Here is a 22213-nt window from a genome sequence, read left to right as displayed (position 1 = left end):
CTCCTGTGGTCTGGCAAATTCTCTTATTTGGCACTGGTTGGGCCCCAAGGGTGCTGGATAAGAGAGGTTCAATCTGTATTAAAATAAGGGAAAATTAAAAATTAGCATTGCTTACATATTTATTTAATATTAAATCAAATTTTAAAAAAAAACAATACCACAGGAGTACCTGTATTGTCATCCATTCTAACAATTGAAACTAGTGAACACTCCAAAATACACATTATCCACATATAGGTCAGCTTGAAGATGCTGAACAAATCGAGGAGTCAGTTAGAAATACTCCAAAAAATTATAGGGTGGAGTGTGGGAGGCTTAGGTCAGTGCTGGGAATGTGGGGGTGCAGGAGTCAGGGTTGGGGTATATGAGGTGCTCTGTGTAAGGGATTGGAGTGTAGAGAGAAGGGGTGGGGAAATTTTTTGGGGTCAGAGCCACTGACCCATACACAAATCAGACAAGTGAGACCCAAAAGGTGGAAAAAACCCTCTGTCTGTTGAGGTCCCCAAGTGGGGGGAAAAAAAACAAAAAAAGACACTCCCTTCATTACCCTCATACACCAGCCTCAGAGCCTAGGGAAGCAGGGCTATTATATTTTGGAGTGAGTTAGTACAGAAGGGAGGGTACAGGAAGCAGGTGGCAGTGGAGGGTCTAAATGGTAGGGAGGCACAGGAGCAGTCAAGGGGCTTGGGGTCTGGGTGATGGGATTGCAGCTTACATTTGCAGCATCCCTGTATGCATAAGGCACTGTGCCCCTCCCTCCACTCCCATGCACCAGCCTCTGCTGCCAAGATTAGTCAGAATTCCGGTCAATGAGAGCAGCAGGATGAAGCCTGTGGGCAGTACTACCATGGCCGGTATTGCTCCACCTCCTTTTCCCCCAGCTGGTGGAAGAGCAAGGAGCGGCACCGTGCCAAGCCGCTTCCTCTCTCCTGCTCCCCAGGAGAGCCTGGAGTCTGGATCTGGTCCAGCTTGCCTGATCCAGCTCATGAGTCTTGGGGTGCCTCATCCCCAAGCCCACAGCGGGCTGGATGCTGGGGAGAGGAGCACTGAACCTTGGGGTCCAGATCCAGGAAGGCCACAGTCTGGATCCAGACCACAGGCTGCAGCCTGTGGGTTCCCCATGCCTCTTGTAGGGGGTGCAAAACTGCAGGTTCAGGGGACATAGAGGTGCAGGAATTAGGGTTGTGGAAGGTAAAAAAACGTGAAAAGAGATCAGAGCATTTGTTGTTAGTATTGCAATAGTATTTAGGTGCCACATTCAGAAAGGAGTTCTTTAGTGCTGGGCACTATACAAACAGAAAAAACAATCGGTAGCTTGAGTTTATAACGGAGCTTAAGAAAAAGCTCAAAGTGATGGTAACAGCAATAAAATAAGGCAAATACATGATGCAATGCTAAGCTGAATTTGATCCAACAAAATTTTTATTTTAAAAGCCTCTATTTTTTTCCTCTGTGGTTTTGGTTTTAACATTCATCTGTTTTTAATTTAAAAGTTGTCTGCTTTTTAAATACTTAAGTTCATTCTCTGGAATGCAAGTGGGGACTTTAGAGATGGCATTTGGTGTGGAGAGCAGGCTGTAAAGGAAGGTGTGCAGCTGCAGTATGACAGAACCTTGGAGCAGGGGCAGTAGTGTCAAGAGTGCCCAGAGCCCACACCCTTCCCCCCCCGCCCCACTCAAACTCTGTCACCTCCCACCTGCCTATGGTACTGAGAAGGTAAAGAGTGGGGCTCTGGGAGGTAGTTTGGGTGCAGGAAGGGCTCTGGGGTGAATGTGTGCAGGAAGAGGTGAGGGGTACAGGCTCTGGCTGGGAAAGAGTGGGTGTCCTGAGTGCAGGCTCTGGGAGGGAGTTTGGGGCAGGAGCAGAGAACGGCATGGGGTGCACAAAGAGGTATGGGTTTAAAGGTCTAGGAGACGACATGCTTGCCTGGGGCATCTTCTCTGGCAGTGGCTCCTGCTGCCCCTGTGTGTTGTCCAGGAGTGGCAGATAGGGCTGGGGCAGTTAAAATGCCACAGGGTTCTCCACTGTCATCACCAGCAGCGCAGCAGGGCTGGAGAGGCACTGCAATGTAAGTGGGCATGTGGTGCAGTCTGTGGCCCTTTCAAATTGAGCTGCCCTGCCTGAGCACAATGTGCAGATAGTTCAGGCTCTGTCTCCAGCTGCCCCCACTCCAAGCTAGCTTCCAACAACAGCTTAGTTAGCTTTTCTCCCTAGATTGGACTGCACTTACACAGTTGGGGGCTTAGATGCATCTGTGGCTTATGGGAAAGCTCTCCTTGTTCAGGGGCTCATAGCTGTACTTGTGAACTTCAGCATCTTTCCCTTCCACCTGTAAGTAGCTGCTCTGAGCATGGCAAATAAAGTATTGGGGTGGGGACAGGCAACCCTGATATGCCTGCCTACCTTTAAGGTGCAATACAGGTGGAGTATAGTATTTGCTTTATATTTTTTTTTCCTCCAACCCTGCTGCCTTTTTACTTAACTCCCAGTTGCACATCGTGTCTGGTTGACAGATCAAGCTGCAACTGTGTTTGTATGGTTGAGGTTCTACTGTACTCAAGGCAAGTAGTTATGTTGATGTTAATGAGGCTATTTGTAGCTGCAGAAATGATGAATGTTTAGAAATTCTTAAAGGAAGGAGCTGACAGGATTTGGTAAGAGGCTCTATTTACACTGCAGAGCTATTTTGGAATACTGAGGTATCCTGAAACTGCTACTCTCCATCCATGAAATGCGCCTGTTATTTTCAAATATTTTTCAAAGTAACAGGCACGCTATTTCTGCCTCCCTCTCTACCTTGTTGCAGGAGGAGTAAGAGATGCCTCCAAAATAGTGCAGTAATTTTGAGCTTTGGTGCTGTATAGACAGCTTCACATCTTAAGAGCTTATTTTGAATTTAACTCAAAAGATGGCTTTTGCACAACTCTGTATCTCATTTTGAGTTGAGGGCATGGCATAGCCATAGCCAGACTGAATAGGGTGGGAGAAGAGAAATGCCTGCTTGTTAAGGAAAGAAAATAGAGATTTGGAGGACAAAGCTTACATCCCACCTGAGGTTACCATTTAACCCCTGCCCTCCCCACCATGTGTGAGCAGCACCTTATTATTGCTGTCTCATGTGCAGTGCTTTACTTTTTTGCAGCACTGAAGACATTGCTCCCAGCTTGACTTTCATCACGCAGCAGCTCCCAGCATCAGTCCCATTCTCCTGAACCAATCCTTCCAGCTATTGAGAACACCACAGACAGCAGATGAAGGTAGCCCCCAGGCTCTGGCTGAACAAGACAAGGTAACAATGGTTACTGGCCTCATCTGCACCTTTTTTTCTGGCATGTTTGTGGAGGTGGAATGATGCTGCAGCTGTGAAAACATTAATATCTCCATTTTATCGTGGTGGTGGTGGTTTAGCTTTCATTCGGAAGCAGCCCGAAAGCAGATTGCAAATTCATTTTAAATGTTTTTTTTTTTTTCTTCTAAATAATAAAAACATCTTTTATTCTTGCCCTAGCTGAAGTTGAGTGGGGGGTAGGGCTTGCCCAGCTGCCCCCTAGAATCTGGTCTAGAGGCTGATACGGCACAAAAGATGTGCGCCGCTGCATTTTCATAGAGATCTCTTTCTGCGCTGGAGTAAGTGTCTGAGGCTAAAGAGCATTGAGACTGAATGCTATATTATATGTGGACGCAGCAAAGATCTATCTGGCAGCAGTGAGCTTTGTGTAAAGGGAGGCACTAACTTGGAGCCAAGCAGTAGGAATTAGGATACATGACATAGCTGATCCTAAGAGACAAATCAACACTCTGTCCAGAAAAATGGCCTTTTTAAAATAAAATAAAACAAATCCTCCCTACAAGTCGTCATTATTGAAGAAATGTATTAGCAATTTTTATTTATAATCAAATTGCAGAAATATGAGAATTTCTCTCTAAGATACAACAGAATCTGAGAGAAAATAATACACAAATGTTAGTGGTATCACAGCACTGGTACTGAACTGAGACAACTATCAATTACAAAAAGGCATCTTTACCAGAAAGCAGAATACAAAATGTTCACATTCAGATTGTTCAATTAGATCAACAAAATATCATTAGAATCAGTTTATCATGATTTGCCTCAGGTGCAAGAAGCAATTTTTTTGCAACCCCCCACCAGTGTTCCCTCTAGTGTTTTTAAAGTCCATGTGCGGAAAGGCTTTTGTTATGTACACTGATATGGAAGTGATGTATGCCACAATGTCATTCCACAGGGGGACAGTGTGTGGCAGGGGTAGAGCTAAGGGGTTGGGGGTGGACTCTAAATGAGAGCTCCAAGCTGGAGCAGGTAATTGAAGTGCAGGAGGTGAGAGCTCCAGCTAGAGGTGTGAGCTCTGGAGTGGGGCTGGGGATGAGGGGTTTGGAGTACAGTAGCTGACTCCAGGCTGGGCCTGAGGGATTCAGAACTGTGCTGGAGGTTGAGGCAGGATGTTGGGGTGTGGGACAGAGTGAGAGCTCTGGGGATGCAAGAAGGGCTCAATGTTTAAGGAGTGTTTCAGGGCTGGAAGGGGAGGTTGTGTGGGAGGGGATAGAGGCTCTGGGGCTGGGAGTAGCATTTTGGGGCAGGGCTGAAGATGAGGGGTTGGGAGTGCAGGCAGTGGCTCTGGGTTTGCAGAAGAGGGTGGGCCTCAGGCTTACCAGGGCAGCTCATGGTCAGCACCACTAATGGAGTCTGCCTGCTGGACGTGTTGCATGGTGGAAGCTGCCAGTACGACCAGCTTCAAGCTGAGGCAATATGAGGCTATGTGGAGCTAGCAGCCATGTGCTGGGGCCAACAGGGAGGGGCCACTTCCCCAGCATTTCTGGGATGAGGCCAGCAGGGAAGGGCTCCTCTCCTCCAGCTACAGCAGCTTCAGGGAGGGGTATCTCCCCCCCGCTGCAGCTTGAACCCCTCTGTAGGGCTTAATGGAAAGCTGTGCAGCTTAGTGGGAACTTGGGTCCCTGGCACTGATAGCAGAGTCCAAGTAAAGCCAAGATAATGTCACTCTTCATCTTACTCCATCCCAGTACCTTTCCTTAACTACTCCACACCTGCAACGAGTCACCAACTCATCCCTAATCCTCCCACCCATGACCTTAATTTGCAAAGAAACACAGATCTTTATCACATAGGCTGACAGAACCTTCTTAGTGAATCCTGTCACTAGTATGAGGGCAGTCTCTAGAAAACGTGCTTATGTGCACACATTTGCATAGATATTACAATGAATCAAGTTGTGGGCAGTAGCAACAGACCCATTACAATTCAAGAGCAACCAAAAGATTGGGATTGGTTACCTTCTCAGGAAGGAAGTGCCTTCTTCCTACTAATTCTTCCATGTCTCACCAGGTATGAGTAACACCAGCTAGGAGTGGGCATACACAAGGTTTTGCTTGTTTCCATGATCACAGGGCACATAAGCATATTGCTGCTATCACAATAAACATCACCATGTGAGTAGTTTCAGATCAACTGTCAAAGTTGAGCACTAAGAGGGGTAGGCAGGACCCATACATGATGAGGAAATCCGAGAGTTACCAACCAGATGGATCTAGGGTGGGACTCACTCTAACCTCATAGCAATCTCCTTGATCCTCAGTCAAGCACCCCGGTAGACCTCCCTGTAAAACTCGAAAGCAGCCAGGTCCCAAGTGTCAGTGCATATGGAGGATAAGCACTTCAAAAAAGCAGAGAGACTCCCAAACTTGCTACCTCCCCATAATGGAAAAGCCACTGCTCTGCAACAGTGAGAGTTCCCCAGAGTGAACTGGAATCAGAACCCTGGACCAGAGAAGGAAGTGGAGACAGCTGCAGCAGCAGCACTGAGTCAGTGGTACTAAAAAGAGATGCAGTGGAAAACAAAGCTTGCCCCCAATCAGTTTGAAGAGATGGGGAGAAGAGAACTTGTGCCCAGCCTTGTCATCTAGCATATCACTAAATGAGAGGGTTTCCTCTGTGAGAAATTGAGCTTAATTAGCTGAAAAGTGCTAAATGACAGAAAACCAAATTGTGCGTTACATGAGGAGCCTCCCTGATTTGTTTGGAAAGAGAGGTCTTGGGGAGGATGGGACTTTCTGTTCCCAGAGAAATAGCAAACAAAAGCAGTCAGGATCCAGCTAGGAAAAGTCTGTAACATAGAAGGTCAAGGGCACGATGGATGATATTCATGTAAAAGCTGGTTAGTTTCCCATGGTTGGCATAACTACAGCAGGCTTGGCAACTGTAGCATCTTCCTCTTTCCATTGAGCGATAATTGTCTTCAGCTGTGTATAGAACTGCACCCCCTAAAGGAAATGAAAGAAGGGTTGTATATTTGGCTTTGGGACTTCAGCAAGCTTTCCACTACACCATCAGAGTACAGTAACCTCTATTATGGGTCCTGATAGTAGCTTCTCCCCTCTTTTGGAGGTCTCTTCCCCAGCAACAAATCAGGTTGCTCAATTCTCCCTCCATTCACAAGTCTCCTCCTTCTTAAAGCAAATCGATGGTCTCTTCCCTCATCTCCACTGGATTCTTGCACCAGTTTCACAGAGCAGCGAAAAAAAAAAAAAGTTTCCTAAGTTTCCTAAACAAAATAAGTTTGCTTCATCAGTTACCTGTTTGCCATAGAAGTTGGTATCTCCTCTGAAAGAAGAACGAGAGCCGGTGAAGGAGAACATGGGCAGAGGCACGGGGATTGGAACATTGACACCCACCTACAACAGAGAAAAGCCACTACATTAACTGTAGAAACAGAACAACCTCCTATATTCTTCCAATGAAAGAGCCAGTTTCCTTAGATATGAAGTATGTATGTAGTATGTTATCTAATCAAATAGGATACCTGAAAACAAAAATCAGAAGCCAGTGCTAGATTTGTGTCCCACGTATATGGCAAGCACTGATAGGAATAGTTCTACTTGATACACATTACCCTATGCTACGTACCTGCCCTACATCTACCAAGTGGGAGTATTTTCGAGCAGTAGCCCCATTGGTGGTAAAGATTGCAGTTCCATTTCCATAGGGATTCCTATTCACTATCTCAATTGCTTCATCAAGAGTTTCTGTTTCCATGACCACTAGAACTGGCCCAAAGATTTCTTCCTTGTAGCAGGTCATGTTTGGCTGCCAAGGCAAAAAACAGCAGAATGTGAAAGTCAAGTCAGAAAAGTGCCATAGATTTGCACCACAGCAAGAGATCACACCCCACACAAATCAAACCTTCAGAGCGTGTCCATCATCACACCCCATCCTTCTCATTGGACATCTTCCTGCATAAAATCATAGAAACTAAGTAGTGTACACAAAGAGTGCTCCGGAGGGGGTCTAGTCCAGTCTTCTGCACTCATGGCATAACTAAGTATTATCTAGGCCATTCCTGATAGGTGTTTGTCTAATCTGCTCTTAAAAATCTCCAAATGATGGAGATTGCACACCTCCCTGGGCAATTTATTCCAGTGCTTAACCAGGTTGACAGAAGGTTTTTCCTACTGTCCAATCTAAACCATTCTTATTGCAACTTAACCCCGATGCTGCTTACTCTAGCTTCAGAGGTTAAGGAGAGAACAATTTTTCTCACTCCTCCTTGTAACAAGCTTACTAGAAATCTTATTGTGCCCCTCTCTTCACTTCTGCAAACTAAACAAACCTATTTAAAAAAATAATTCCCTCATGTGTCATGTTTTCTAGACTTTTAATCTTTTTTGTTCCTAGTCTCTGGACTCTCTCCAATTTGTCCACCTCTTTCCTGAAACATGGCCCCTGGCAACAGACACAACATTCCAGCTAAGCCCTAACCAACACAAAGTAATATGGAAGACTTAGTTTTCATATCTTGCATGTAAACACTCCTGCTAATATATCCCAGAATGATGTTTGCTTTTTTGCAACTGTTTACTCATCTTTAACTTGTCATCCACTATAACTTGTCATCCTGACTCAGAGCCTCCGGGCCTTCTCCGGCAGCCTGGGGGCAGCAGCTGCGCGCACAGCCGAGCAGCTGACCCAGGTGCTCCAGGCAAAGAAGCATGAGAAACAGAAGCCTAAAAACCCAGTATTGAGGTGTGTTCAAGAACTGGCTCAGCTCAGCAAGCAACTGCAGCATGTTCATCCCAATGTGCTGGCCAAGGCACTGAAGCGTGGGCTCCTGTACCAGAATGAGGAGACTGGTGACTGACAAACCTTATGGCCTGCCTGTGCATGGCAGCCCTGGGGTCCAGAATTGCTTCACTGATGTGCTGCCAATTCTGGCCAAGATACTGGACGGTATGAAAGCTGAACCTTTGCACCTATGTGGCTGGCTGGACAAGAAGACTACAGGCATGATGGTGCTAGCCCGGGACCGGGACACGGCATGTCGGATCCAGAGCCTCTTCAAAACATGACAGGTGGAGAAAAAATACTGGACAATTAGTGGGGGGCTCCCAGATCCTCCAGAGGGGCTGGTGGATATTCCCATTGTGGAAAAGGAAGTGGAGAGCCACCAGACACAACATAAGATGATGTTGGCACCAAGCTACCGCATGTCTCCTGAGGACAGGAAGCTGGCGAAAGTGCGCAGAAACCGAGATGCCCATGCTGCTGTGATCTGGTACTGCATTCTGGATAGCTCTGCCTCTTGCTCCCTCTTGGAGCTTCAGCCAATCACAGGAGTGAAGCACCAGCTCCATGTCCACCTGGCCTATGGACTGGGGTGCCCAATCCTTGAAGACCACAAATACACTCACTGGAGCAAGCTGGCACCCCAGAAGCTTCCCAAGAACACTCAGACTGGGGTTGGAGCAGGCCAAAGTGCACCACTTCCCACTCCACCTGCATGCCTGCCAGCTCGCCCTGCCTCTGGGAGCCAGCAAGGAGAAGCAGCTGCACCTAGTCTGCTGGCCGCAACGCTTCTTCACAGACACCCTGAAGCAGCTGAAGCTGGAAATCCCAGCGTCGCTAGAGGAGTGAGAGGAGAGTGGAGCTGCCTGTCTGCACAGCCAGCATCGCTCCAGTGATGTCTACCACTGGGCCTGGCCCCTGTGCAGGGCTGCCTGCCTGCAGGTGAACAGGTGATGAGTTCCATGGCTTCAGCTGCTCCAGGAAGAGCACAGCTGCTGGGGACAATGTCAGTTCATTGTCCTGCCTGACTGAGCTTGGTCCATTCTGCTGATGATCCAAGGACTGGTCCTGTGCAGGAAGGAGCCAGTTGAATTTAGGCAAAGCAGGGCCTTGCCAGGAAGCCAAACCTGAGCTGTGAACATCTGATCTTGGTCTACAAGGGAACCCTCAGAGGCTGTGTAATCTGCCACGGGTCTTCTTGCCGCTGAACCGTCAGCTGCCACCAGCAGGGGCACCAGATTGACCCCTTTCACCATGTACTGTGCTGTGAAACCTGCTCAGGGTGACGGTCTGAGTGGGACTCAGAACCCCTGGCTGGAGGACTCGAGACGCTGGCTGGGCAACCCAGGGAGAGGTGGGTGGGACGGGACTTCTGCTTTCCTCATGCTCAGCACCAGCTGAAGAGGTCCTACAGGGATTTTTTTTTTTTAATTATTTAAGGAAAAAAATTTTTGGTTTTTTGCTGAAAGAATTAGCCTTGTTTAGTTTGGAAAAAAGAAGATTAAGGGGAGACATGAGAGCGGTTTTCAAGTATCTGAAAGGGTGTCATAAGGAGGAGGGAGAAAACTTGTTGTTCTTGGCCTCTGAGGATAGAACAAGAAGCAATGGGCTTAAACTGCAGCAAGAGAGGTTTAAGTTGGACATTAGAAAAAAGTTTCGGACTGTCCGGGTGGTCAAACACTGGAATAAATTGCCTAGGGAGGTTGTGGAATCTCTATCTCTGGAGATATTTAAGAACAGGTTAGATAAATGTCTATCAGGTATGGTCTAGACAGTACTTGGTCCTGCCATGAGGGCAGGGGGCTGGACTCGATGACCTCTCAAGGTCCCTTCCAGTCCTAGCATTCTATGATTCTATGATAACGCCTCCATCCCTCTAAATCTCTTTCCCAATACTCCTTCCTAGGCAATCATTTCCCATTTTCCACATGTGAAACCTATTACTCCATGTAGGAAAGAACACTTTGCGTTTATCCTTATTGTGTTTCATGCCCCACTGTGCCTCATTCCCCAGTAACCACAAACCCCAATGCTGCACCTTGCCATCTGTACCCAACTACCATGTGCATCCCACCAAACATAAAACACTGTCAGTTGTTCTGGCTCTTGACACCCAGCCCTGTTGTTACCCCTCCCTCTGTGCACTCAGGCAAGTGACACACAAACTCTTTGGCCTCAGGGTTGATCAAGGGGGCCAGACTCAGTCAGGATTATTTTGCTTCTATTTCCATAACTCTTGGCTTTGTATCCTTCCAGCCTGGTGACCGGATCACTACAGCTTGGCACATATCTTGCCTCCTAGTTACCCCTTTACATTTTACTCACCATTCCTCTTTTCCTCTTTCGAAAGATCTCTGTAGTGTAGACATAGCCACAAAAAAGCAGATCAAAAGAGTGATCTTCTCTTTCGAAAGAGAGCATCCACACAGCCCCCACTCTTTCTAAAGAACAGGCCAGTGATCAAATATGAAGACTGTTCTTTCGAAAGAAGGGCCCTGCAGAGCATCTACACACGTTTTGTTTTGAAAGGGGGAGCTCTTCCCAAAACAGGAAAGGAAGAATGATTTTGAAAGGAGCACCACACTCTTCTGATTTATTGTCGAAAGAATGCTTTTTGTGTGTAGATGCTCCATGCACTCTTTTGAAAGAGACCCCTTCTTTCAAAAACTCTTTGGATTGCTAATGTAGATGCAGCCTTTTCTATCCTTCTACCTCCCAACTTCCCAGCTTCAGCAGCATCCATCTCTCAGTCCAGTCAGAGACCACTTCACTGATCACTCTCCTATCCAGGTTTCAGGCTATACTCAAGATGGAAACTAAAGCACCCCATCCTGCCCAATTAACATGTGCTAGGTGCTCAAACGCACACATTTAAGCAGCAGTTTGCCATCCAGACCATCACAGATGCTAAGCCCACTGGGCCATTACCAGCCGTGTTGGGCAGAACACAAGTGCCAGCCTTTCCAGTGACTCTATGATACCCTTCATTCTTTAATACCCAGTCACCAGCCCCTTAGTTAGCTCACCTTGACTTTAGCAAGGATGGTCGGTCCAACAAAGTTGCCTCTCTCATAGCCCTTCACTTTGATGTCTCGTCCGTCCAGGAGGAGAGCAGCTCCTTCCTTCACTCCACTCTCAATCAGGTGGCAAACCCGCTCTTTAGCCTGAGGGCTGATCAAGGGCCCCAGATCTGCTCCTGGTTGGTCTCCTTTGGGGTACAGAAGGGAAAGTTTTGAATTGTGATAGTTTCCTTTTTAGAGATGAAACTAACTACAGTCTCTGAAAAGATACAAGAATCCTAAAATTAAGTAGAAGAACAATACAAAGCTCAAACACAAAAGAAAGAGGCCCTGAACTCCAGACCCATAGGGGAATCCAAGCTCCAAACCAACAGAAATAAAAGCCCCCTGCTTCCAAAACAAAGGAGACAGTGGTCCCCATACCCAAAACACACAGAGCTGGGGTCTGTTGTATTGAAGTCTCTCATTTTGAAGCTCTTGAAAGCTTTCCTGAACTATAGTGGGGAAAAGGGTAACTAAAAGTCATCTTGTCCTTCATATTCTAAATATGATGAGTACTCTAAACAAGAATAAGCTGGGCTGTATCTAGACTAGCCCCAAACTTCAAAGGGGGCATGGTAATTAGGGTATTGGAAGGTTACTAATGAAGTGCTGCAGTGCATTTGCAGCACTTCATTAGTCAAAATCTCCCCCATGGCAACTTCTAAGTGTGAAACTTTTAAGTGCCGGCTTGTGTGTAGCTGCAGGTCAAATTTTGACGAGTAAAGGGACTTTGATGTAGCATGGGCACTTTGAAGTACCTGTGGCTCCACGCAAGATGGCACTTCAAAGTTGCTGCAGGGGAGATTTTGACTAATGAAGTGCTGCATATACACTTCCCCCAACACCCTAATTACCATGCCCCCTTCAAAGTTCAGGGCTAGTCTAGAGACAGCCCTGGAGTCAAAGATGAGCCAAGTTTGTTTAATATCCAGTATTGCAAACCTCAGGAGAGTACAGATCATGAGTCAGATCCTGAAAAATCACAAACTTGGCCGCAGAAACTAAGACTTAAAAGACATTATGAAGCCCATTTTAAAGTTCCTCTTTTGACTTTTTAACTCACTTGGGATTGGGTGGGGGAGGGAAGCTAAGAGAGATCCACAAATATATTTAAGGAGAATTAGAATGTAGAAGATGCAAAATGATTTAAGCTTTTGTTTTAATTAAGCAAATCCTTATTAGCTATACACTTAATTCAATATAACTATAATGCTTCTCTAAACGACATCTCATTAATAGGATGTCCCTCTCAAAAGATCTCTTCAAAAATAGGACATGGGTGAAGGGAAGGCACGTATGCTGGCGAGAAAGAGGGGGTGTACTTATGTTAAGTTGTTGTACAGACATAAAATAATGTAACTCAATAGAGAGCTCCATAGCGTGATAAAGTTAAAAATAAACATAGCAGACAAACCTAATTCATACAGTTAGAAATACACTGGAAAAGGCTTAAAAATCAAACTGGAAAACAAACATCAAGAAATTCAAAGCTATTTATCAAGTTCTTCAATCATTTTTCTGGTAAAGATGTATGTGAAGGGCAAAGATTTAAACATCAGCTACATTTGTTTCTTTGTTGTTTATATCAACTACAAAATCCAAGAGCAAATTGACACATCTCCCCAGAAAGAGCTGTGCTTCTCTCTGAGGGGCTTTACTGAATGCCAATGAAAGAAAGGGAAACTTTCCTCGAATAAAATTCTGTTAACGTTGTCAACAGGATTGCTATGTTAAAGGCAGGCCTGAGTCATTTTATCAAAAATACCAACTCAGTTATAAACTGCTTCGTGTTGTGAAAGTAAAATAGGGATACTAGTTATACAGCCAAGCCCTCCTACACAACAGATCCCTGCACTCCTGCCACATAGTGCTGAATCCAGACCCTTTGTTGTACTCCACAGGATCCAGAGAGCCTTCAGGTAGGCAGTTTCCCAAACCCCGGCCCACTCTCCACACACCAAAACCTGGAGCCAAAAACTTGACAGTCACACACTGAAATGAGCCAGATACACAAATACACACAACTGAGGTGCTTAACCTGAAGCTACCAAACAGATGCGTACCTGCATTAACTCGTAGGTTCTTGGCTTTCTCCACAAGCTCTGGGAGCCATTTCTTTGCCTCTCCCACCAATATGGCTGTAGACAGGGCCATGCAGCGTTGGCCAGCTGCCCCAAAAGCAGCACCAACAAGCTGGTTCAACGTGTTCTCTTTATTGGCATCAGGCATTACCACACCATGGTTCTTGGCTCCCTAAAATACAAGATATATACAGTCCCCAGCTGCTAACAATACCTGGCCCACCTTCCCAGCTCTGCAGTGATAACTTCATATGTAGCTGTTATTGAACTGCTTACATCCTGGTAGAAAAGGATCTAACTGCACGCATTCAAATCAGTCCTTGATGCTGAATGAAAAAGGTCTCAATTATGTTGTCAGGCCCCTCCCCATGCTTTATGAAATGTGGCTTATGAATATGAATGTGCATAACTCAAAGATGCTTTAGACAAAAGACATCATGTGACATTTTTGAAGTTACAATCTCCTTAATGTGTGTAGTCTTTTTTACCATGTGTACCATTCTTGAGGTGAAGTTAGAAATATGAAGTGTGGATTATTCTAATTCTAAGATGTGCTAAAGTGGGCTATTACTGATATTCCAGAAACATAATGGCTTGATATTCAAAATAAGGATCTGTAAATGGTGGTGTTTTTCCTGTAAATCCAAACTACAGTTGGTCCTAGAAAGATGTGACCATGCCACCTGGCACTAGAATTGAACTAGTATCTGGTACTTTTCCCCATAAGGATGGGGAAATTACACAAAGGATTCCTCCCCTACGGAAAGGCTATTTAATGGCTGGAAAGCCATCAGGCTTGTGTCTTCTGATGGCTTTTGAAATTGCCTCCCCGCTTTATGAGCGCACACTTGAAGAAATCTGAAAATCAAGAACTCTAAAAAGTTGTAAATCAGGCCAGAAAAAAAGAACAACTCTGTCATGAAAGATTTTCTCTGAACCAAGAATAAGCGTTGCGGAACGTACTTCTAAATAATTGTTCCTAGTTTATTAGTCTTAATAGGCGTGTTTTGGTTTGTTGTGGCTTAGTAACTTGATTCGATTTGTTTTCATTCTCAGTCAATTAAATCCTACTTTTTATACTTCATAACACACTTGTTTATCATCAAGCCCACTGTCAATAATTAGTAAATGGGGGGGGAATAATAATGGAATCTCTCTGTCTGATCAAGAGGGCAAACTTATAGGCTCTCTCTATGTAAAACTTTTAAATAGAATAAGATTGATTTATTTGGCATTTTGGGTCCTCTTTGGGGCTCTGTCCCTGGGTCCTACCCATGGCCTTATAATTGAGTCCACTCAGAACAGAGCTGGTTAAGAAACTTTGTGGGTGGTAGGGGTGGAATGAGGAGGATGGGGGCTGCTGTTACCCAAACTCTGTATCTTCGCTGAGAAAAACTAGCTTCTGGCCCAGCAAGACATAGTAATGGGGCACCCCAGAGAGCAGATTACACACCTGAACCAGCCAATCAGCACAACCAGGTGACAACCCCCTTGGGGACCCTTGCAGTCAAACCCATCACACATCTATACAAGGGAATAGCATACGGTAGGCTGAATTCTCTACTGCCCTGAGGGGCATTACCATGTTGGACTGGACTCTCTTGCCATTCCGAGATCCTCTTTCGTAGATGTACTCTCCAGCCTTATTGGATCCCACAAAGCTGATTGCCTTGATATCCGGATGATCACAAATAAAATTCACAGCTTCAAAGAGGAAATAGCTCATTATATGCTGGGATGCTAACATTTATTTCTATAGAGCCCAAGGCCAGAAGGAACCACTTTGATCAAATGGTACCTTCCACCTTTATTCCTCTACTACTCATAGCTGAAGCACCCATATTCCTGCTTCTCTGTATACCAGCATTACAGGATCCAAATTCCACTGCTGCCCTCTCCAGCATTTAAACCACTACCTCTCTGATCTCCTTCCTACCTCCCCAGTCCTCACCACTCTCTCCCCAAAGCACTCAACTCTAAGCTCCTCCACCCACCCAGGAACTTTTCCCTTTGGCACTTGAATCTCAAGTCACCTTCTTCCACTCTAGTCCCTCCAACACACTTGAATTGACACAACTCCTTATCCTTTGTATCTTAATGTTCTTCCAGCTCCAGAACCCTTCTTCATTTTTAGCAGCCAAAATCTGGGAAACTGGGCACTTAAAGTTAGGCTCCTAAACCCATATTTACACTCCAAGGGTGTTATTTTCAGATGTGCCTAAGTTTACTTAGGAGTAAAAGTATGTTCCTAAGTCACTTTGAAAAGACTATCTTAGGAATCTAACTTAGGCATTCTCTCTCTTTCAAGACTTCTCATCCTATGTCAGCCATGCACTTACCTGCATTCCTCCTCCCACCTTCCCTAACACCCATGCTGCTCCATAACAGTGGAAACTCCAACACCTCTATGCTTCCACTCAAAGCACACGTTTCAACACCCCCCTCAACATTCTGTAGTCAACTCAGCAGAACAGCCAGAGTTTACCTTCGTGTTGCCCATGGATGATGTTCAGAGTGCCATCAGGAGCACCGGCGTCCTGTAACAACTTAGCAAGAAACATGAGTGCACCTGGCACACGCTCTGATGGCTTCATCAGGAAGGTGTTTCCACAAACCATGGCCATGGGGAACATCCAAAGAGGAATCATGCCTGGGAAATTGAATGGTGCAATCCCGGCACACACTCCCAGAGGCAGGCGATAGGTGTAAGTATCCATGTCCTTAGTGATGGAGGGTAGGGTCTCCCCCAGAATGAGGGAGGTCACGCTACAGGCATGCTCAACCACCTCTGCAGCAGAAAGGGCAATATGCCAAGGGTGAGCTCCTACCACTCAGCCCCGAAATTCCTTTCTCTCCACTGCCACAATGCAATTCTCTCTTTCTGCATCTTTCCCCTCAATATACAGTGCACATGCACCATGAACCCTCCCTGCATTGCGAAGCACAGTAGGCAGACTTCATTTAAAATGAGCCATTCTTCATTGTATTCAGTATTCATATCACAGGAGCCATGAGTGAAGGTAACAAAGCTTTCCCTGTGAAAGAAACATAAGGGAACCAGTCCCAGCAGGGACTTTATCTCATGCATTTTGGCACATAAGAAAAGACCCACAGCCCATCAAAAGCCATTCAGAGTCAGTATAACCTGCAGGGAGAGGAAGTGGACAGCAACTTTAAAATGGTGCAAGGAAGATGGACCTTCTCCATCTAGAGCTGCTAAGGATAGACAAGGTTATTCCTCTACCTTCATGTGAAGGCTCTGAAGGAGGCTAATTACTTGTGTCCTAGAACCTTTGTTGCTCGCTGGTGTTTTACCCTGCCTATAGCTTTGGAAAGCCCCTTATAGCAAGAGAAGCCAGCAGCTTACGAAGGCCTCGGAATACATCTCCCTCAGCATCGGCCAGGGTTTTTCCTTGCTCCAAAGTGATGAGTTTGGCAACTTCTTTCTGTAAATTGAAAAAAAAAGGTGAAACAGGCCAACCACCACAAGTGGGAGATTTTCACAGCTCACCAAATAACAGAATGCATGGACCATGAAAGAGGGGCTTGGAAAGGAAACATTGTCCAATTTGCTATGTGCTAATATGAGTCACTGTACACATGAGATGCTAACTATCTACAAAAAGGGAATGTTTTATTAGGACAACTGGAATTGCAAGGCCAGTCCTATGGCATCATAGGCAAGCTACCAGGGGATATGGAAAAGGGAACTGCAAAGCTCTGGTGAGAACTCCTCTTGCAGATATTGTTCCCTTTTGCTTTCACTGACTCCATCAAACCTCAAGCCAGCTGGAAACAGCACTTGGCATAAGATAAAATGTAAAGAACCATCTGCCCTACCTCTGTCCTCAGGCAACACTACCCTGCTTTGTTCCCAGGGGTCTGAAGACCACCTCTGCATTCCTCCCATGGCACAAGGAATGCCACCCCCATTCTGCTCATGAACCCAGGCATGCATCCAGGAAAAAGTACTTCTGCCTCCCCACCCTGGGTTCCTGACATGTACTCAGCAAGTGTTGTTGAAGACAACTATAGGTGTCTCACCAGGTTGTCCTTGATGAGCTGCTGGTAACGCAGAAAGATTTGCTGGCGGCTCAGAACAGATGTCTCTGACCAGTTTCGAAAAGAATTTTTGCATGAAATCACAGCTGCCTCCATCTCGCTCTGCGTGGCCTTCGGAACACGACCAACCACCTCGTTTGTGGCCTGACGGAACAACCAGCTACATCAAAACACAACCTCTTCGATGCCCCCTTCACATCGTGATCCAATACTCCTTCTAAAATGGAATGGTATTTAAGCAATTTCCTGATGTCAGTAAGAAACTCCTCCACTCACAAACCTGGAGGGCACAGCTTCAACTGAAATGGAGTACTTGGTACCTCTGAAAATCAAGCTGTACAGGTCTCAAGTCAAGCACCCAGAAAGTGGCCACTTTTGAACATTTTGGTTTAAGGGACTTGCCTTACAGTGACTATAGCGGAGTCATGGGTAGAAGCCATTCTTCCTGGGATTAATATCAGTCGGTGTTTTAACTGCAAGACTCTCTTTTTGTATTCTCTATCAGCTTCTTCACTACAAATCTGCTGCATAAGACAGGATCCTACGGACAGCACCATTTATCCATATTACAGTCTTTTCCCAGGTATTAACCTTGGGAAGGTAGCTGACCCTTAAGAAGAAACTTGCAAGGCAGTCAACACTCCCTCTGTGCCCCCACATGACTCTAAAGAGATGCAACCACTTCCTGACTGTAGTGAGGGCCCACACAGCAGCACAGATAAATTCACTTACTGGGTTGTGGATATCGATCCATTCAGTACTGTTAGATTCAATAAACTTTCCATCAATGAACAGTTTGGTTGCTGGCTGCAGAAGACAAATCAGAGAGCAGTGAGTGGTGTTTTTGCCTCCCCTTTGTGCCTCCCCTACCATACAGAAGGGGCTGACACTTCCCATTTAAAAGACCCTGGCCGTGTCTACACTAGCCCAAAACTTCGAAAAGGCCATGAAAATGGCCATTTTGAAGATTACTAACGAAGAGCTGAAATACATATTCACGCCTCATTAGCATGCGGGCAGCTGCAGCCCTTCGAAATTGCTGCGGCTCGCTGCTGCGTGGCTCATCCAGACAAGGGTCCTTTTCAAAAGGACCCCACCAACTTCAAAATCCCCTTATTCCTATCAGCAGATATTCCTCAGCATATATAAATAAGGGGGTTTTGAAGTTGGCGGGGTCCTTTCAAAAAGGACCCCTGCCTCTACGAGCCGCATGGCAGCAAGCCACAGCAATTTCGAAGGACCGCAGCCACCCACATGCTAATGAGGTGCTGACTATGTATTTCAGCACTTCATTAGTAATCTTCGAAATGGCCATTTCAAAGTTTTGGGCTAGTATAGATGTAGCCCCTGTGTTTAGCTGCTTGTGACTTTGGCAGACTTTAGGCTGAAATCTTCTATACTAGGTGACTTTCTGAAGGGTAAAATTTGGAGCAAAGTGTTCTAGTCATTTCTGATTGCAAGGCTACTACATTAAAGAAAATGTGTAAGTTTACAAGTTTACAAATTCTGGGAACTTTTTCTTTGGAAAGCTTTAGCACTCAAAAGCTTTGGCACAAAGACTTGAAATTTAGCAGAAATATAGCCTCTGTGAAAGGGATATGCCTTTTACTGTAATCATGCAGTTTCACTCAAGTTTGGTCAAAGTCTAAGGTTTGGGGCTGGAGGCAGGGGGAAGGAATCAGTTTTCACATGCTCCAAAGAGTCCCTCCTTAGTGAACATATTCTGCTCACTGCTCTTACAAGTGAGCTAGCTGCACATGTGATGTCTCCACAAAGCATGCTCCCACAAGTGCCAAAGTAAATCCAGATTATTTTCTGTAATAACTAGGCTGTCAACTAATCACAGTTCTTATAACTGCTTAGTACAAAACAGACTAATATAAATTTTAAAAGTTGCCGTTAATAGTAATTTTAATTGCACTGTTAAATGATAATGAATAGAACACAGAATACAAAGTATACAGTGATCACTTAATTTTTTTATTTACAAATATTTGCTCTGTAAAAAGATAAAACAAAAAAAAAAACTCACAAGGGAACCCGTGCATTTGAGTCTTACCATTCACCAGTGTCAGCAAATATCTGTGAAACTCACTGGCAAGATCTCTCAGCTGCCTCCCCGCCCCCCCGCCGCCGAGGGCAACTTAATATTGTTGTCAGTAACTCCATTAAATGAAGTGACTGAGGCCTGTGTGGTGGATCTAAAGGTTCAAACCCAGCTAATCACCCATATGGGTGTCAATATGATGGCACATGATGGAATTTCTGTTTTTTCCCCAGTTTGCTTTTTAAGAGCTAGGAAATTACACACTACAACTACATTAAAATATTATTGAAGTTGCAAAGCCAAACAATCAAAAGTTGGGAAATGCCAGAAATAAGAATACTGGTGTAACTTCAATTCAGCACCTTCTATCTTCAGTATGGTACAGTCTTCAGTTATATAACCACATTTTTTCCATCCCACAGGCCCACTACCTCATTGAGTGGACAGGATGGAAGCGTTCTGATGATGAATCAGGATTGGGTATTAAAGGGGATTTTTGTCTGTTGTGACAGGGTCAGGCCAGAGGGCTTCTACAGTTTGGGGAAAGGTACCCAAAAAGGGCAACTACCTTGCTTAATGAGAGGTAGGTTGTTGCAGGGCAGTCAGGAGCAGCTGACAAGGAATCAGCTCACACAGATGAAGACCAGCTGACTCCACTCAGGGGGTGTCTTCTATTAATGAAGGTTTCTTTTATTGTACATTCTGCAAGTACTTATCTCATAGCACTGGTAGGGACCTTGACAGATCATGGAATCTAGTCCCCTGAACTCACAGCAGGACCAGTATCACCATTCTTTATATATATTTGCCTCAGGCCCCTAAATGGCCACCTCAAGGATTGAGCTCACAAGCCTAGGTTTACAAAGCTAATGCTCTAGCCACTGAGCTATCCCTACTGACATAGAGGGTAACTGGGGAGAGAGAAGAGACAGAGATACTACCACTAACTGCCGATAGTTGAGGCTAGCCAGGAGAGAGAGCAGCCAGCCTCCTGCCCTAAAAACTAGCTGCTACTCTGACTCCTTTGAAATGGTTTAGAACTGGCTTGGAATGACTCGTGTGAGAGCAGATGAAGAGTGGAAGCTACAGTAGGTCTGTAGTAGGCAAAGGGACAACTATTCATTACTCTGAATATTACCCTAGATATGTCACTCCTGGCACTTGTTTACTTTTGATTGCTTGAGTTTACAATCTTAATGTTCTTTTAATGCAATTCTGTGTGTAATAAATTTCAGAATTAGATAAGAAGGCAGATTTTGTTTTTGATTAGAAAGATTCCTTTGTGTTCTCCTACCACCCTTCTGAAAACTCCAATGCATTACTTTGGTAGGGGAAAATAGAAGTCAAATGGAAAAGTGACAGACGTTACCAGGGCTTAAATTCAATGGAAGCCACCCAGAATAGCACTCTGGTAAATATTTTCAAACCTGTAGGAACTTGGTGCTTGTTCCCTGTGAGCTAAAGCCCCTGAAACCTTCCCCAAACCCCAGATGAAACCCAGAGACCCAAATAGTGGGGATGTGGGGAGCTCTGGAAAACAGTCTGAGAATTTAAGCCCTAGAAGTGACCTTTAAGAAGAGACATAGAGGAAATGTTTCATTACATGAGGAAAGAAGCCCAACAATTCACCTGCCCCAGTATTTATTCTAGACTTCCTAGAGCTTTAGCCAACCTTATTTAGAGTCTTGAGTTTTCATTTCATGCTCCACTCCTAGTAGCTGATCTGATTCATCTAAAGTCATTTCAGCAAATACATTTTCTTCCAGTGTAAACTAACTCCCTGGGCAATGAAACCACACAATCTTGCCTTTGTTTCATAATACTGGATTAGATAGGCACTGAGCACCCTGGGTTATGCTAGTGACAATGTTGGGGAGCAGATCCTGCCATGTAAATGCACAGAGAGGAGTAGTAACAGCCATCATCTGCATCTCCTTCAACCCTTCCAGGCAACCAGGGCCCCCTCAACTCCCAATTCCTTCCCTTTGGTAAAGCTTGTCATCAGGAGGGAGAATAAACTTACCACTGAGGAAGATGAAAACGATGAACTCGAGATAGGTCTCACTTTTCCTACGATCTACAAGGGAGAAAGCCAGACACACATAGACCAGTGCTGTTAAACACACAGGAGACAATGCCGGGGACAGCCACGGACCCCACTGGTTGTTGTGAAGACACCCTGGGAAGGGTCTCAGTCACACCCCGTTATCTAGGCTGAACAAGTGCTAAAGGCATCAAGGGCGTGGAGTCGCACTGAGCACGAACTGTCTTGTCAGTGGTTCAGATTAGCCCGGCCCGAGCCTCTTGGAAAGCGCTGCAGAATTTCTCACTCACATTAGGGCAGTTCTGCTCTAAGCCGTTCGAAGTGCGCTGCTTTGTAGGTACCGTCCCAGAGCTCTCCTGGGACAGCAGTAAGTCCGTGTGCACAGCACCACTAAAGCGGCGAGGCCGGCCCAGGGCAGAACCCGCCCAGCTCTCCCTCCCCAGTCACATCCAGGAGCTCTGCTGTCCTCTCGCTACCTCCCCCGAGAGAAAACCTGTCCCGCAGGGAACACTGATGCGACGGTCACACAGCCCGGGACACCTGCCAGCACAGGCGAGGCCGGAGGGACCAGCTGCAGGGGCCTCGGAAGGGCTCTCACCAGCCCGGGGAAAGCACTGCTTGGCTGTACTCCGGACGCCCGTCCTCACCCTCCGTAGGAGCCGCTGCCCAGCCTGGGCCCCGCGACCTGCCAGCGCCTCCATGCTACCTGGAGCCCCCCCACGTCCACAGCAAGAGAGAGCCCACCTCTGCACTGTCACGAGCCGCTTAGACAAGGCCCACATCTCCGCTCTGCCCACTAGGGGGCGGTGCCGCTTGTTCCGG

General features: G+C 45.9%; 2 protein-coding genes and 1 pseudogene across 3 annotated transcripts in view; 2 read left to right on the top strand and 1 right to left on the bottom strand.

Moving 5' to 3' along the window:
* The window catches only part of BBOF1 (basal body orientation factor 1), a 17735-nt gene extending 12453 nt beyond the window's left edge, over nucleotides 1–5282 (top strand). The window contains exon 11 of the mRNA XM_074996799.1: nucleotides 3143–5282. Coding sequence (XP_074852900.1) covers nucleotides 3143–3212 — 70 coding nt within the window. The 3' untranslated portion in view covers nucleotides 3213–5282. The remainder of the gene's footprint in view (nucleotides 1–3142) is intronic.
* Nucleotides 4359–22213, bottom strand: ALDH6A1 (aldehyde dehydrogenase 6 family member A1). 2 transcript variants are annotated; one of them, XM_074996798.1, is made up of 12 exons: nucleotides 22136–22213; nucleotides 21371–21424; nucleotides 18033–18107; nucleotides 17283–17444; nucleotides 16606–16684; nucleotides 15724–16026; nucleotides 14821–14942; nucleotides 13221–13410; nucleotides 11122–11303; nucleotides 6941–7120; nucleotides 6610–6708; nucleotides 4359–6297 (listed from the first exon to the last, which is right to left on the bottom strand). In XM_074996798.1, the coding sequence occupies exons 4-12, from the start codon at nucleotides 17394–17396 to the stop codon at nucleotides 6193–6195; spliced, it is 1374 nt and encodes a 457-aa protein (XP_074852899.1). In that variant the 5' UTR covers nucleotides 17397–17444; nucleotides 18033–18107; nucleotides 21371–21424; nucleotides 22136–22213; the 3' UTR covers nucleotides 4359–6192. The 2 variants fall into 2 exon arrangements, with proteins under 2 accessions (XP_074852899.1, XP_074852897.1); XM_074996796.1 differs by having other exon boundaries at nucleotides 22039–22164.
* On the top strand, nucleotides 7920–9228 carry LOC142015400 (pseudouridylate synthase RPUSD4, mitochondrial pseudogene; annotated as a pseudogene).

The sequence above is a fragment of the Carettochelys insculpta genome, chromosome 6 (assembly GCF_033958435.1).
Source record: "Carettochelys insculpta isolate YL-2023 chromosome 6, ASM3395843v1, whole genome shotgun sequence".
NCBI lineage: Eukaryota > Metazoa > Chordata > Testudines > Carettochelyidae > Carettochelys > Carettochelys insculpta.
The sequence above is the reverse complement of the archived record's forward strand: the minus strand, read 5'-3'. Positions and strand labels throughout refer to the sequence as shown.

Excerpts from the sequence above, each read along its gene's own strand:
- ALDH6A1 (XM_074996796.1), bottom strand. The coding sequence starts at position 22,092 with ATGGAGGCGCTGGCAGGTCGCGGGGCCCAGGCTGGGCAGCGGCTCCTA. Across the intron at positions 17,445-18,032 it reads GGATCGATATCCACAACCCA|GCCACAAACGAGGTGGTTGG; the intron begins GTAAGTGAATTT and ends TTGTTCCGTCAG. Across the intron at positions 13,411-14,820 it reads AGAGAGTCCAGTCCAACATG|GGAGCCAAGAACCATGGTGT; the intron begins GTAATGCCCCTC and ends CTTGTATTTTAG.